The 14,114-nt window shown below is 46.8% G+C and overlaps 1 protein-coding gene across 5 annotated transcripts in view; it reads left to right on the forward strand.

Annotated features, from left to right (window-relative positions):
* Window positions 1-14,114, forward strand: part of RIPK1 (receptor interacting serine/threonine kinase 1) — a 53,905-nt gene that overhangs the window by 14,958 nt on the left and 24,833 nt on the right. For 4 of the 5 annotated variants that reach the window (XR_007772546.1, XM_050939969.1, XM_050939971.1 and 1 more), the window contains exon 2: window positions 1,645-1,847. The exons of the other annotated variant lie outside the window; for it this stretch is intronic. Coding sequence is in view for 3 of the 4 variants with exons in the window: in XM_050939969.1 (XP_050795926.1) it covers window positions 1,696-1,847 (152 nt within the window). In the remaining variant the exon portion in view is untranslated. The remainder of the gene's footprint in view (window positions 1-1,644; window positions 1,848-14,114) is intronic. 5 annotated transcript variants of the gene reach the window in all.

Genomic DNA, 14,114 nt, shown 5'->3' on the forward strand with positions numbered 1-14,114 from the left:
AACAAAATACTATTATGATCTAAATGTTAGAGTGACAGTAAGTTACCATAAACCGCCACTTGTGATTTTTGGACCTGATTCTATGAGATGATGCTTGGTTGCCAACTTTCTAATCGACAAAACCAAACACCCTTGTCCCTGTCCTTCTTCAAGGGCCCACCCTGCTCGTTCTCCCCCACCCTCAGTCACTCGCTCATTTTCACTGGGCTGGGAGTTGAAATACCTGGATACCTGGCAACCTGAATCAGCTCTGAGTTGGGCCCACTTACCTATCATTTTGTGATGCTGATAAATAAACAAAATACTATGTTCCTGTGACAGGGTTCCCAGGGTGCAACCTGGGACCACTGAGCCCTCTTGTCCCACCAACTTGGGGTATCCCTCTCACAATGTGATGCTTTGACAAACTAAAACTTCTGGCAGGTACTATTCTTATACTGATATCCACACCCAACTGAGTTACATGAATGCTTCTCCCAGCCACTCATGAATATAACAGTAGAGAGGCTCCAGCCAATTCCCCCCAGCTCGGCATCGCAAAACTGTATCGTCTTGCCCTAGTCAGAAGCCTGACCAGTGTAAGTTCATTACCCTGTCCGCCCCTCCCTCAATATGGAGAGGACACAAACTAGTCTTTGTAAACTGAGCTGAGATTTCCCAAGCACTTCAACCAAAACACACTGTTTTAGGTAAAATATAAAACAGATTTATTAACTACAGAAAGAGAGATTTTAAATGATTATTAGTAGTAAGTGTAGAGATCAAAGTTGCTTACCTAAGAACTAAAAGGCAATTTGCAATCTGAGTTCTATAAAGTAAACAGGATTTGAATCAAGCAGTATCTCACCCTGATAGATGGTACAAACAGGTCACAAATCTTCAATACACAGGCCGAGACTCTCCTCCAGCATGTTTCCAGGTGTTGAGTTGTGGAAGGGTGAGACCGAGTCATGATGTCACTTCCCCTCGGGGAACGTGAGCTGGGTTTAGACTGTTGTGAGACAGGTTAGTTTTACCCTACTGATGATGTATTGTTGCAATAGTAATCCTGCTCAGTATAGTTTCTTTCAGCTTGCTGGAAGGATCTATGCTTTGCCTCCATTGGTCAAGCATTCTACATTGTCTTAAGTGCTACCTCTTAGAAACCTCCATTGTGTACAGTTCCTGGGATAGTGGATTCTCTTTAATGGACCATCAGCATATCAGGCTACTCCATTGTTGGATCTGAAAGGCCGGTTGTGGGTATTCCCAGCCTCACAATGTATTTTGGTATCACACACATAGCAAAAATTCATAACTTTCCTTACAACAATAGCACATACAATCCAACAGGATATTAATGTCCAACAGATCAAGGCTTTTAAAATGATACCTCACAGGCATACTTCGTACAAAATGTATCATAATTATATGACAGTGGTAAATATGGGGGTTCCAGGGTGTTTCTTTGAGTTACAGAGTGCCCTGGGGCCCAGATCCTCAAAGGTATTTAGGCACTTAACTCCCATTTGTTTCAGTGGAAGTTAGGCATCGAAATGCTTTACTTTTGAGGATCTGGGCCTACTTGCATAACTAGATCTTCGTTTACTGTGATATGAATGTTGGATGATGACACTTTCTTTGTCTTCTCGCTTCATGTTACAGATCCAGGACTATTGTGTTTTTGTAAACCCTAAGCTCTTGGAGGCTACAGACATGTCACTGGAAGATATTCACATGAACACGCAGGACTTGCTGCAGAAAGAAGAACTAGATGCTGGAGGATTTGGAATGGTTTCTTTATGTTATCACAAGAAATATGGGCTTGTGGTATTAAAAACAGTGTATACGGGACCCCAGCGCACAGAGTAAGTTGGAGAGAGGGGGCTTGATTCTCAGTTACACTAAGGCCCCTTTACATCACTCTGACAGTGTAAAAGGGCCTTACACCCATTTTGAGGCCCTTTTACAATGCCAAAGTAATGTAAACAGATCTTAGAGTAAATGGCAATTTGGTGCAGAGAATATTTTCAGGATGGATATAACGTGTGCAGCACATTGCTGTATAGTGAACTTGCCAAACTGCAGATGATGGAGAATGTGTTCTCATTAGGACTAAGAGTGATTTATGGTGATTATGTGGGTGGAATCTGTTATTAGCAAATTGCATTTCATTAGTGAAATATTGGCTGGACTGTGCAGAGAATTCGTCTTCACTAGCTGTCCTGAACTATTATGTACTGTCTTTATGTGCAGCATTGCTGTGTTCCACCCCAGTGGCAGTTGCTGTGATCCCTGCATTGCATTTCTCTGCCTTGTTGATTGTTGTAAAGCATTTTTACTTTATTTTAAATGGAGGCAGTGTTGCCTAATAGACAGAGCACTGGACTTGGAGTCAAGTCCCTGCTTTGCCACAGCTACCATGTGTGACTGCGGGTAAGTCATTTCCCTGCTCAGTGCCTCAGTTTCCCCATTTGTAAAATGGGGATGATGATACTTATCTCCTTTGTGAAGCAATTTGCTGCAGATGAAGAGAGAGACTATATAGCTTTTAAAATATTTGGAAGAAAGGTGTTGTATACAGGGCCGCCCAGAGGGGGGGCAAGAGGGGCAATTTGCCCCGAGCCACGCAGGGGCCCCCACTAGAATTTTTCGGGGCCCCTGGAGCAGGGTCCTTCACTCGCTCCAGGGGCCCCGGAAAACTCTTGCGGGGCCCGGGCCCTCAGAGCTTCCTCTGCTCCTGGTCTTCGCCAGCGGGGGGGGGGGGGGGTCCTTCCGCTCCGGGACCCGCCACCGAATTACCACTGAACACCTGGCTGCACTTCGGCGGTGGGCGGGGCCCGCCGCGGGTCTCCGGAGCGCTTCGGCGACGGGTCCCGGAACGGAAGGGCCCTCCGCCGCCAAATTATCGCCGAAGCGGGGGCCCCCCGCCGCCGAAGACCCCAAGCCCCCAGAATCCTCTGGGCGGCCCTGGTTGTATATGGATATTGCAGGCACCAGTAGGACTTTCCGCTAAGGTTTTTATTTTTTCTCCAAAGCTAACCTTTCTAAAGCATTGCCTCATCTTTATAATGAAGTTCTCCATTACGTGGGAATTTAACAATTTGCACATGGGGTCCTTAAAAGCAAATAAATTCTTGTGTGCCTAAATGAGAGCACTTTTTTTAAGCATGTAAATGAAAAACACAATCAGGCACTTAACTGGAAATGTCCAGTTAGGAGTAGCAGGAAAACAATTTCTGTTATTTTAACTAATGCTGCCCGGGCCAACTGCCAGGTTTGAACCCCAGCACTTACACCATGATGAGCAGGAGCCTCTGTCCTTTCAACTGAAGGACTAACGACTTGAGGTCAAGTCCACTTCATTTAATGCAAAGACTCCCATTAACTTTGGGTCAGGCCCTAAGTCTATTAGCTGGGAGCAGTAGTAGATTGTGAGCCTCTTATATGGACCAACCACTAGAAGGACACAAATACCCACGTTCTTCTAATTCGGTATAAAACCTGAACTGAGACTATGGAACAGTTCCCAGTTTAGTTTTAAGAGTGGGAAGTGAATAAAGAGACTCTGAGGCCTGCTCTACACTATGCGTTTAAACCGATTTTAGCAGCGTTAAACCGATTTAACGATGCCCGTCCACACTATGAGGCCTTTTATATCGATATAAAGGGCTCTTTAAATCAGTTTCTGTACTCCTCCCCGATGAGAGGAGTAGCGCTAAACTCGGTATTACCATATCGGATTAGGGTTAGTGTGGCCGCAAATCAACGGTATTGGCCTCCGGGCAGTATCCCACAGTGCACCACTGTGACAGCTCTGGACAGCAATCTCAACTCGGATGCAGTGGCCAGGTAAACAGGAAAAGCCCCGCGAAATTTTGATTTTCATTTCCTGTTTGCCCAGCGTGGAGCTCTGATCAGCACGGGTGGCAGTGCAGTCCCAAATCCAAAAAGAGCTCCAGCATGGACCGTAGGGGAGATACTGAATCTGATCGCTGTATGGGGAAACAAATCTGTTCTATCAAAGCTCCGTTACAGAAGACGAAATGCCAAAGCGTTTGAAAAAAAAATCTACAGGCTACACAGTGCTGCGTGACAAGCGTAACGGGAAGCCAGAGACTCAAATGGATGCTCCTGGAGGGAGGGAGGGGGTACTGAGGACTCCAGCTATTCCACAGTCCCCAGCAGTCTCCGAAAAGTATTTGCATTCTTGGCTGAGCTCCCAATGCCTGTAGGGTCAAACACATTGTCCGGCTTGGTTCAGGGAATAGCTCGTCAATTTACTCCCCACCCCCGACACGTGAAAGAAAAGGGAAAGAAATCGTTTCTTGACTTCTTTTAATGTCTCCCTATGTCTACTGAATGCTGCTGGTAGACGCGATGCTGCAGCAGTGAAGAGTAGTATCCGCTCCTCTTCCCTCCTCGGTGGCAGACGGTGCAGTAGGACTGGTAACCGTCCTTCTTATCAACCCGTGAGTGCTCCTGGCTGGCTTCAGGTGAGGCTGGCCGGGAGCGCCTGGGTGAAAATAGGAATGATTCCTGGTCATTCCCAGTAGATGGGACAGAACGGCTGGTAACCGTCCTCATCATAGCAACTGGTAACCGTCCCCGGTGGCAGATGGTACAATGTGCTTGATAACTGCTGAATACCCCTGGCTGGCCTCAGGGGCGCCTGGGTAAAAATAGGAATGATTCCTGGTCATTCCCAGTAGATGGGACAGAACGGCTGGTAACCGTCCTCATCATAGCAACTGGGGGCTGAGCTCTATCAGCCCCCTCCCTTTCCTGTGTAAAGAAAAGATTCTGTACTGCCTGGACTATCATAGCAGCGGTATGCTGGGCTCCTCTCCTCCGCACCGCTTAATGTCCTGCCTGGACTGTCACAGCACCTGGAGGCTGCCTCTCCCTCATTTTATCTCACTAACAAGTCACTGTTTGTTATTCTTGCATTCTTTATAACTTCATGACACAAATGGGGGGGACACTGCTACGGTAGCCCAGGAAGGTTGGGGGAGAAGGGAAGCAACGGATGGGGTTGTTGCAGGGGCACCCCCCCGTGAATGGCATGTAGCTCATCATTTCTGCGGGATCTCACATGGAGCAGCTGTGCTCTCTGATACACTGGTTCTCTAGTACACTTGCCCCATAGTCTAGGCAGGACTGACTCTATTTTTAGAAACCTTAAAGGAGGGATTGACTCGGGGAGTCATTCCCAGTTTTGCTTTTGCACCCCTGGCTGATCTCAGCAAGGGGCACCCATGATAGCAGCAGACAGCACAGAAGGACAGATAACCATCATCTCATTGCCAAATTACACTGTCAGCAGACGTACAGAACAACTGGTAACCGTCTCTGCTATCATGCAAAAGCAAATGAATGCTATTGTGTAGCGCTGGAGTATCGCCTCTGTCCGCGGCATCCAGTACACATACAGTGACTGCAAAAAAAAAAAAGCTGAACGGGCTCCATGGTTCCCGTGCTATGGTGTCTGCCAGGGCAATCCAGGGAAAAATGGCGCGAAATGATTGTCTGCCGTTGCTTTCCCGGAGGAAGGAATGACTGACGACATTTACCCAGAACCACCCGCGACAATGATTTTTGCCCCATCAGCCACTGGGCTCTCAACCAAGAATTCTAAGGGGCAGGGGAGACTGCGGTAACTATGGGATAGCTACGGAATAGCTACCCACAGTGCAGCGCTCCGGAAATCGACGCTAGCCTCAGACCATGGATGCACACCGCCGAATTAATGTGCTTAGTGTGGCCGCGTGCACTCGACTTTATACAATCTGTTTTATAAAACCGATTTATGTAAAATTGGAATTATCCCGTAGTGTAGACGTACCCTGATAGTCCACAGACTGCCGCCTGCAACGCTTTTCCCCCCTATCTTCTGGCTGCCTTTACTGTTTTTCTCTCCTCTATCTCAAATCCTTAAGTTTATTTTTACTTAAAATGTTGGTCAGAAGCCTTAAAAAAGCTCCTAATTGAGCCTAGAGCATCTGAAAACAGCCAAGCCTCTTCTGTCTTGCTGTAGAGTGACACTCAAGCCTGGGAACGGTTAGTTTCCCTTTGAATCACAGCCTGGGAGAGTGCTAGCACGCAACATACTACAGGGAAGCTGCTACTTCCTCTTGCACTATGGCCACAATTCTTTTTCTTCTCACTAACTTTACTCCTCCCTATTTAACACAGTGCTTACAGGGGTTTTTTTTGTTTTGTTTTGCTCCTTGTTTGTTTTTGTTTTGTTGCTCCTTGATGAGCTCCTAGCTGTGCACTCTTGAGTGATGGTGCAGATCACCAGCTGACCAAGCAGAATGTGGCTTTCGACAACCAGTGTTGCAAGCCATTAATCCATAACAACAAGGGTTATGAACATCCAGTATCCACAGTCAGTGCTTAATTTGTGCCTGGGCTTGCCGGGGCTAGGTCCTGGCACCTCTAGGCATGGCAGTTCAAAGCCCTAGCACCTCTGGGCTCCCAGGCAGAAGCCACTGCTCTCCGGCCACCCAGCTTTGAAGGCTGTGCTGTCACCAGCAGCAGAACAGAAGTAAGGGTGGCAATATCCATACCATGCCACCCTTACTTCTGTGCTGCTGCTGCAGATGTGCAGCCTTCAGAGCTGGGCAGCCAGCCAGCAGCCACCGCCGCTCTCGAGCCACCCAGCTACTGCTTAATTTGTGCAGCTCTTTCAGTACAAATTAAACACTGTCCACAGCCATGGTTGGATGACCCCTCTGTAATAAATCCTGTCTGAAATTAACTTTTAAGTCAGTCCCGGAATACTAGCGCTTTACTAAAGAGTCCTAGGCCTTGTCTACTCTTACTTGTCTACTAGCGCTTACTCCCATCAGCATAGGTACTCCACTTCCCTGAGGCACGGTAGCTAGGTCAACAGGAGAAGCCCTCCTGTTGGCATAGTACTGTCTACATTGGGGTTTAGGTCAGTGTACAGTAATTGTGTCACTCAGGGGTGTGGAGCGACGTAGTTTTACTGACACAAGTTGGTGACCAAGCCCTACGTACCTCCATTCAAGTTCCTGCACTAAATATCCAAAGCCCTTCTATTTCTTTTTCTCTGTGTCTCTCTCTTTCCCTGTGTGTTTTAGGCATCTCACTTATGGATCCTTCAACCAGTAGGACAGTGTTTCACAAACTTTTGAAAACTGAGCCCCCTGTGGGAATATGAAACTAATTGTGCCTCTGTCAGCTCCACCATCTATTGCTAAAAGCCTACCCTGATTTTATAATGTTATGAAGTTAGATTGTATTTCTAACTGCCTTCTTAATTTTTTATGTTAAGCAATGACTTACAAAGTATATTCATTGGCATCTGAGTTAGTGTCCACTGAGATGTTCATACCTTTCAGATCTATTGTTTCAGACTGGCTGCAAACTCCGGCAGATATAACTGCATCAGTTACACTTGGATCATGATTTGAAATTTTCGTTCAAACCCGCAACAGCTAGAGGCTAATGTTTTTTTAATGAAAGTAGAGATTCTGTAGAACAATCGTGAGGTCTGTCTGTGTCTCCCCTTCCCCTGGCTAGTTCTTCATCCCCACAGGAGAGTGCATAGAGCACTTTGGAAAATGCAATTTTAAAAGATTAACTTGCTTAGAAATTCTAACTACATTATATTTTTAGCTATAGAGAAGGCAGTGACAAATCTAAAGTAGTCTGTGTTTGGTATCTCACTGTGTCTGTAATAAATTAAGCCAATTAATAGCCATGTCCTCAAATATAATGTAAACCATTTTTCAAAATTAAAAAAAAAAGTTATTGAAGGCCTAATTTTCATCAAGTTTTTAAGCAGGCTAGATACATGCAAGTCTGGGATCTGCATACACACATCTAGCACTGCATACACAAAGCATGCATACCTGCACACTTACTGAAAATCAGGCCCTAAATTAAGTATCAGAGGGTAGCCGTGTTAGTCTGGATCTGTAAAAGCAGCAAAGAATCCTGTGGCACCTTATAGACTAACAGACGTTTTGGAGCATGAGCTTTCGTGGGTGAATACCCACTTCCTCAGATGCATGTAATGGAAATATCCAGGGGCAGGTATATATATGTGTGCTAGCAAGCAAGCTAGAGATAACGAGGTCAGTTCAATCAGGGAGGATGAGGCCCTGTTCTAGCAGTTGAGGTGTGAAAACCAAGAGAGGAGAAACTGGTTCTGTAATTGGCAAGCCATTCACAGTCTTTGTTCAATCCTGAGCTGATGGTGTCAAATTTGCAGATGAACTGAAGCTCAGCAGTTTCTCTTTGAAGTCTGGTCCTGAAGTTTTTTTGCTGCAGGATGGCCACCTTAAGGTCTGCTATAGTGTGGCCAGGGAGGTTGAAGTGCTCTCCTACAGGTTTTTGTATATTGCCATTCCTAATGTCTGATTTGTGTCCATTTATCCTTTTCCGTAGAGACTGTCCAGTTTGGCCGATGTACATAGCAGAGGGGCATTGCTGGCATATGATGGCGTATATTACATTGGTGGATGTGCAGGTGAATGAACCAGTGATGGTGTGGCTGATCTGGTTAGGTCCTGTGATGGTGTCGCTGGTGTAGATATGTGGGCAGAGTTGGCATCGAGGTTTGTTGCATGGATTGGTTCCTGAGCTAGAGTTATTATGGTGTGGTGTGCAGTCACTGGTGAGAATATGTTTCAGGTTGGCAGGTTGTCTGTGGGCAAGGATTGGCCTGCCACCCAAGGCCTGTGAAAGTGTGGGATCATTGTCCAGGATGGGTTGTAGATCCTTGATGATGCGTTGGAGGGGTTTTAGCTGGGGGCTGTATGTGATGGCCAGTGGAGTCCTGTTGGTTTCTCTCTTGGGTTTGTCTTGCAGTAGGAGGCTTCTGGGTACACGTCTGGCTCTGTTGATCTGTTTCCTTATTTCCTCTTGCGGGTATTGTAGTTTTGAGAATGCTTGGTGGAGATTTTGTAGGTGTTGGTCTCTGTCTGAGGGGTCAGAGCAGATGCGGTTGTACCTCAGTGCTTGGCTGTAGACAATGGATCGTGTGATGTGCCCGGGATGGAAGCTGGAGGCATGAAGGTAGGCATAGCGGTCGGTGGGTTTTCGATATAGGGTGGTGTTAATGTGACCATCACTTATTTGCACCGTGGTGTCAAGAAAGTGGACCTCCCGTGTAGATTGGTCCAGGCTGAGGTTGATGGTGGGGTGGAAGCTGTTGAAATCATGGTGGAATTTTTCCAGAGTCTCCTTCCCATGGGTCCAGATGATGAAGATGTCATCAATGTAGCGTAGATAGAGAAGGGGTGTGAGTGGACGAGAGCTGAGGAAGCGTTGTTCCAGGTCGGCCATGAAGATATTGGCATATTGTGGGGCCATGCGGGTGCCCATAGCAGTGCCACTGATCTGGAGATATATATTGTCATCAAATTTGAAATAGTTGTGTGTAAGTATAAAGGCACAGAGTTCAGCAGCCAGTTGTGCTGTGGCATCATCAGGGATAGTGTTCCTGACAGCTTGTATTCCATCTGTGTGTGGGATGTTTGTGTAGAGAGCCTCTACATCCATGGTGGCTAGGATGGTGTTTTCTGGGAGGTCACCAATGCATTGTAGTTTCCTCAGGAAATCAGTGGTGTCGCGGAGATAGCTGGGAGTGCTGGTGGCATAGGGTCTGAGTAGAGAGTCCATATATCCAGACAGTCCTTCGGTGAGAGTGCCAATGCCCGAGATGATGGGGCGTCCAGGATTTCCGGGTTTGTGGATCTTGGGTAGTAGATAGAATAACCCTGGTCGGGGCTCTAGGGGTATGTTGATTTCTTCTGGTGTTAGTGTAGGGAGTGTCCTGAGTAGATGCTGTAGTTTCTTAGTGTATTCCTCAGTGGGATCTGAGGGAAGTGGCCTGTAGAATTTGGTATTGGAGAGTTGTCTGGCTGCCTCCTTTTGATAGTCAGACCTGTTCATGATGACAACGGCACCTCCTTTATCAGCCTCTTTGATGATAATGTCAGGGTGGTTTCTGAGGCTGTGGATGGCATTGCGTTCTGCACGACTTAGGTTGTGAGGCAAGCGATGTTGTTGTTCCACGATTTCTGCCTGTGCACGCCGGCGGAAGCATTCAATGTATAGGTCCAGACTGTCATTTCGACCCTCAGGAGGAGTCCATGTGGAGTTCTTTTTCTTGTGCTGTTGGTGGGAGGGCACCCGTGTATCAGTGCACTGTTCAGTGTTGTCCTGGAAGTATTCTTTGAGTCGGAGATGGCGAAAGTAGGCTTCCAGATCGCCACAGAACTGTATCATGTTGGTGGGGGTGGCAGGGCAGAAAGAGAGTCCCCGAGATAGGACAGACTTTTCTTCTGGGCTGAGTGTGTAGTTGGATAGATTGACAATATTGCTGGGTGGGTTAGGGGTACCACTGTTGTGGCCCCATGTGGCAGGTAGGAGTTTAGACAGCTTACAGTCCTTTTTCCTTTGAAGAGAGGTGAAGTGAGTAATGTAGATCTCCTGTCTTATTCTAGTGAAGTCCGTTTGTATAGAAGTTTGGTTATTAATGAGAGTCTCCAGGTTGGAGAGCTCTTTTTTGATGTTTTCCTGTTTGCTGTATAGGATGCTGATCAGGTGGTTCCTCAGTTTTTTTGATAGAGTATGGCATAATCTCTCACTGTGGTCTGTGTAGTATGTAGATAGCAGTGGATTTTTTACCTTTAGTCCATTTGGTATGATGTCCATCCGTTTGCATTTGGAAAGGAAGATGATATCTGTCTGTATTTGTGCAAGTTTCTTCATGAGGTTGATGGATTTCCATTCCATACGGCTAAATGCAGTGCCTTGCATGGTGTCAAGTATCAGAGGGTAGCCGTGTTAGTCTGGATCTGTAAAAGCAGCAAAGAATCCTGTGGCACCTTATAGACTAACAGACGTTTTGGAGCATGAGCTTTCGTGGGTGAATACCCACTTCCTCAGATGCATGTAATGGAAATATCCAGGGGCAGGTATATATATGTGTGCTAGCAAGCAAGCTAGAGATAACGAGGTCAGTTCAATCAGGGAGGATGAGGCCCTGTTCTAGCAGTTGAGGTGTGAAAACCAAGAGAGGAGAAACTGGTTCTGTAATTGGCAAGCCATTCACAGTCTTTGTTCAATCCTGAGCTGATGGTGTCAAATTTGCAGATGAACTGAAGCTCAGCAGTTTCTCTTTGAAGTCTGGTCCTGAAGTTTTTTTGCTGCAGGATGGCCACCTTAAGGTCTGCTATAGTGTGGCCAGGGAGGTTGAAGTGCTCTCCTACAGGTTTTTGTATATTGCCATTCCTAATGTCTGATTTGTGTCCATTTATCCTTTTCCGTAGAGACTGTCCAGTTTGGCCGATGTACATAGCAGAGGGGCATTGCTGGCATATGATGGCGTATATTACATTGGTGGATGTGCAGGTGAATGAACCAGTGATGGTGTGGCTGATCTGGTTAGGTCCTGTGATGGTGTCGCTGGTGTAGATATGTGGGCAGAGTTGGCATCGAGGTTTGTTGCATGGATTGGTTCCTGAGCTAGAGTTATTATGGTGTGGTGTGCAGTCACTGGTGAGAATATGTTTCAGGTTGGCAGGTTGTCTGTGGGCAAGGATTGGCCTGCCACCCAAGGCCTGTGAAAGTGTGGGATCATTGTCCAGGATGGGTTGTAGATCCTTGATGATGCGTTGGAGGGGTTTTAGCTGGGGGCTGTATGTGATGGCCAGTGGAGTCCTGTTGGTTTCTCTCTTGGGTTTGTCTTGCAGTAGGAGGCTTCTGGGTACACGTCTGGCTCTGTTGATCTGTTTCCTTATTTCCTCTTGCGGGTATTGTAGTTTTGAGAATGCTTGGTGGAGATTTTGTAGGTGTTGGTCTCTGTCTGAGGGGTCAGAGCAGATGCGGTTGTACCTCAGTGCTTGGCTGTAGACAATGGATCGTGTGATGTGCCCGGGATGGAAGCTGGAGGCATGAAGGTAGGCATAGCGGTCGGTGGGTTTTCGATATAGGGTGGTGTTAATGTGACCATCACTTATTTGCACCGTGGTGTCAAGAAAGTGGACCTCCCGTGTAGATTGGTCCAGGCTGAGGTTGATGGTGGGGTGGAAGCTGTTGAAATCATGGTGGAATTTTTCCAGAGTCTCCTTCCCATGGGTCCAGATGATGAAGATGTCATCAATGTAGCGTAGATAGAGAAGGGGTGTGAGTGGACGAGAGCTGAGGAAGCGTTGTTCCAGGTCGGCCATGAAGATATTGGCATATTGTGGGGCCATGCGGGTGCCCATAGCAGTGCCACTGATCTGGAGATATATATTGTCATCAAATTTGAAATAGTTGTGTGTAAGTATAAAGGCACAGAGTTCAGCAGCCAGTTGTGCTGTGGCATCATCAGGGATAGTGTTCCTGACAGCTTGTATTCCATCTGTGTGTGGGATGTTTGTGTAGAGAGCCTCTACATCCATGGTGGCTAGGATGGTGTTTTCTGGGAGGTCACCAATGCATTGTAGTTTCCTCAGGAAATCAGTGGTGTCGCGGAGATAGCTGGGAGTGCTGGTGGCATAGGGTCTGAGTAGAGAGTCCATATATCCAGACAGTCCTTCGGTGAGAGTGCCAATGCCCGAGATGATGGGGCGTCCAGGATTTCCGGGTTTGTGGATCTTGGGTAGTAGATAGAATAACCCTGGTCGGGGCTCTAGGGGTATGTTGATTTCTTCTGGTGTTAGTGTAGGGAGTGTCCTGAGTAGATGCTGTAGTTTCTTAGTGTATTCCTCAGTGGGATCTGAGGGAAGTGGCCTGTAGAATTTGGTATTGGAGAGTTGTCTGGCTGCCTCCTTTTGATAGTCAGACCTGTTCATGATGACAACGGCACCTCCTTTATCAGCCTCTTTGATGATAATGTCAGGGTGGTTTCTGAGGCTGTGGATGGCATTGCGTTCTGCACGACTTAGGTTGTGAGGCAAGCGATGTTGTTGTTCCACGATTTCTGCCTGTGCACGCCGGCGGAAGCATTCAATGTATAGGTCCAGGCTGTCATTTCGACCCTCAGGAGGAGTCCATGTGGAGTTCTTTTTCTTGTGCTGTTGGTGGGAGGGCACCCGTGTATCAGTGCACTGTTCAGTGTTGTCCTGGAAGTATTCTTTGAGTCGGAGATGGCGAAAGTAGGCTTCCAGATCGCCACAGAACTGTATCATGTTGGTGGGGGTGGCAGGGCAGAAAGAGAGTCCCCGAGATAGGACAGACTTTTCTTCTGGGCTGAGTGTGTAGTTGGATAGATTGACAATATTGCTGGGTGGGTTAGGGGTACCACTGTTGTGGCCCCATGTGGCAGGTAGGAGTTTAGACAGCTTACAGTCCTTTTTCCTTTGAAGAGAGGTGAAGTGAGTAATGTAGATCTCCTGTCTTATTCTAGTGAAGTCCGTTTGTATAGAAGTTTGGTTATTAATGAGAGTCTCCAGGTTGGAGAGCTCTTTTTTGATGTTTTCCTGTTTGCTGTATAGGATGCTGATCAGGTGGTTCCTCAGTTTTTTTGATAGAGTATGGCATAATCTCTCACTGTGGTCTGTGTAGTATGTAGATAGCAGTGGATTTTTTACCTTTAGTCCATTTGGTATGATGTCCATCCGTTTGCATTTGGAAAGGAAGATGATATCTGTCTGTATTTGTGCAAGTTTCTTCATGAGGTTGATGGATTTCCATTCCATACGGCTAAATGCAGTGCCTTGCATGGTGTCAAGTATCAGAGGGTAGCCGTGTTAGTCTGGATCTGTAAAAGCAGCAAAGAATCCTGTGGCACCTTATAGACTAACAGACGTTTTGGAGCATGAGCTTTCGTGGGTGAATACCCACTTCCTCAGATGCATGTAATGGAAATATCCAGGGGCAGGTATATATATGTGTGCTAGCAAGCAAGCTAGAGATAACGAGGTCAGTTCAATCAGGGAGGATGAGGCCCTGTTCTAGCAGTTGAGGTGTGAAAACCAAGAGAGGAGAAACTGGTTCTGTAATTGGCAAGCCGTTCACAGTCTTTGTTCAATCCTGAGCTGATGGTGTCAAATTTGCAGATGAACTGAAGCTCAGCAGTTTCTCTTTGAAGTCTGGTCCTGAAGTTTTTTTGCTGCAGGATGGCCACCTTAAGGTCTGCTATAGTGTGGCCAGGGAGGTTGAAGTGC

This window comes from Gopherus flavomarginatus, chromosome 2, assembly GCF_025201925.1.
Source record: "Gopherus flavomarginatus isolate rGopFla2 chromosome 2, rGopFla2.mat.asm, whole genome shotgun sequence".
In the NCBI taxonomy this organism is placed as follows: domain Eukaryota; kingdom Metazoa; phylum Chordata; order Testudines; family Testudinidae; genus Gopherus; species Gopherus flavomarginatus.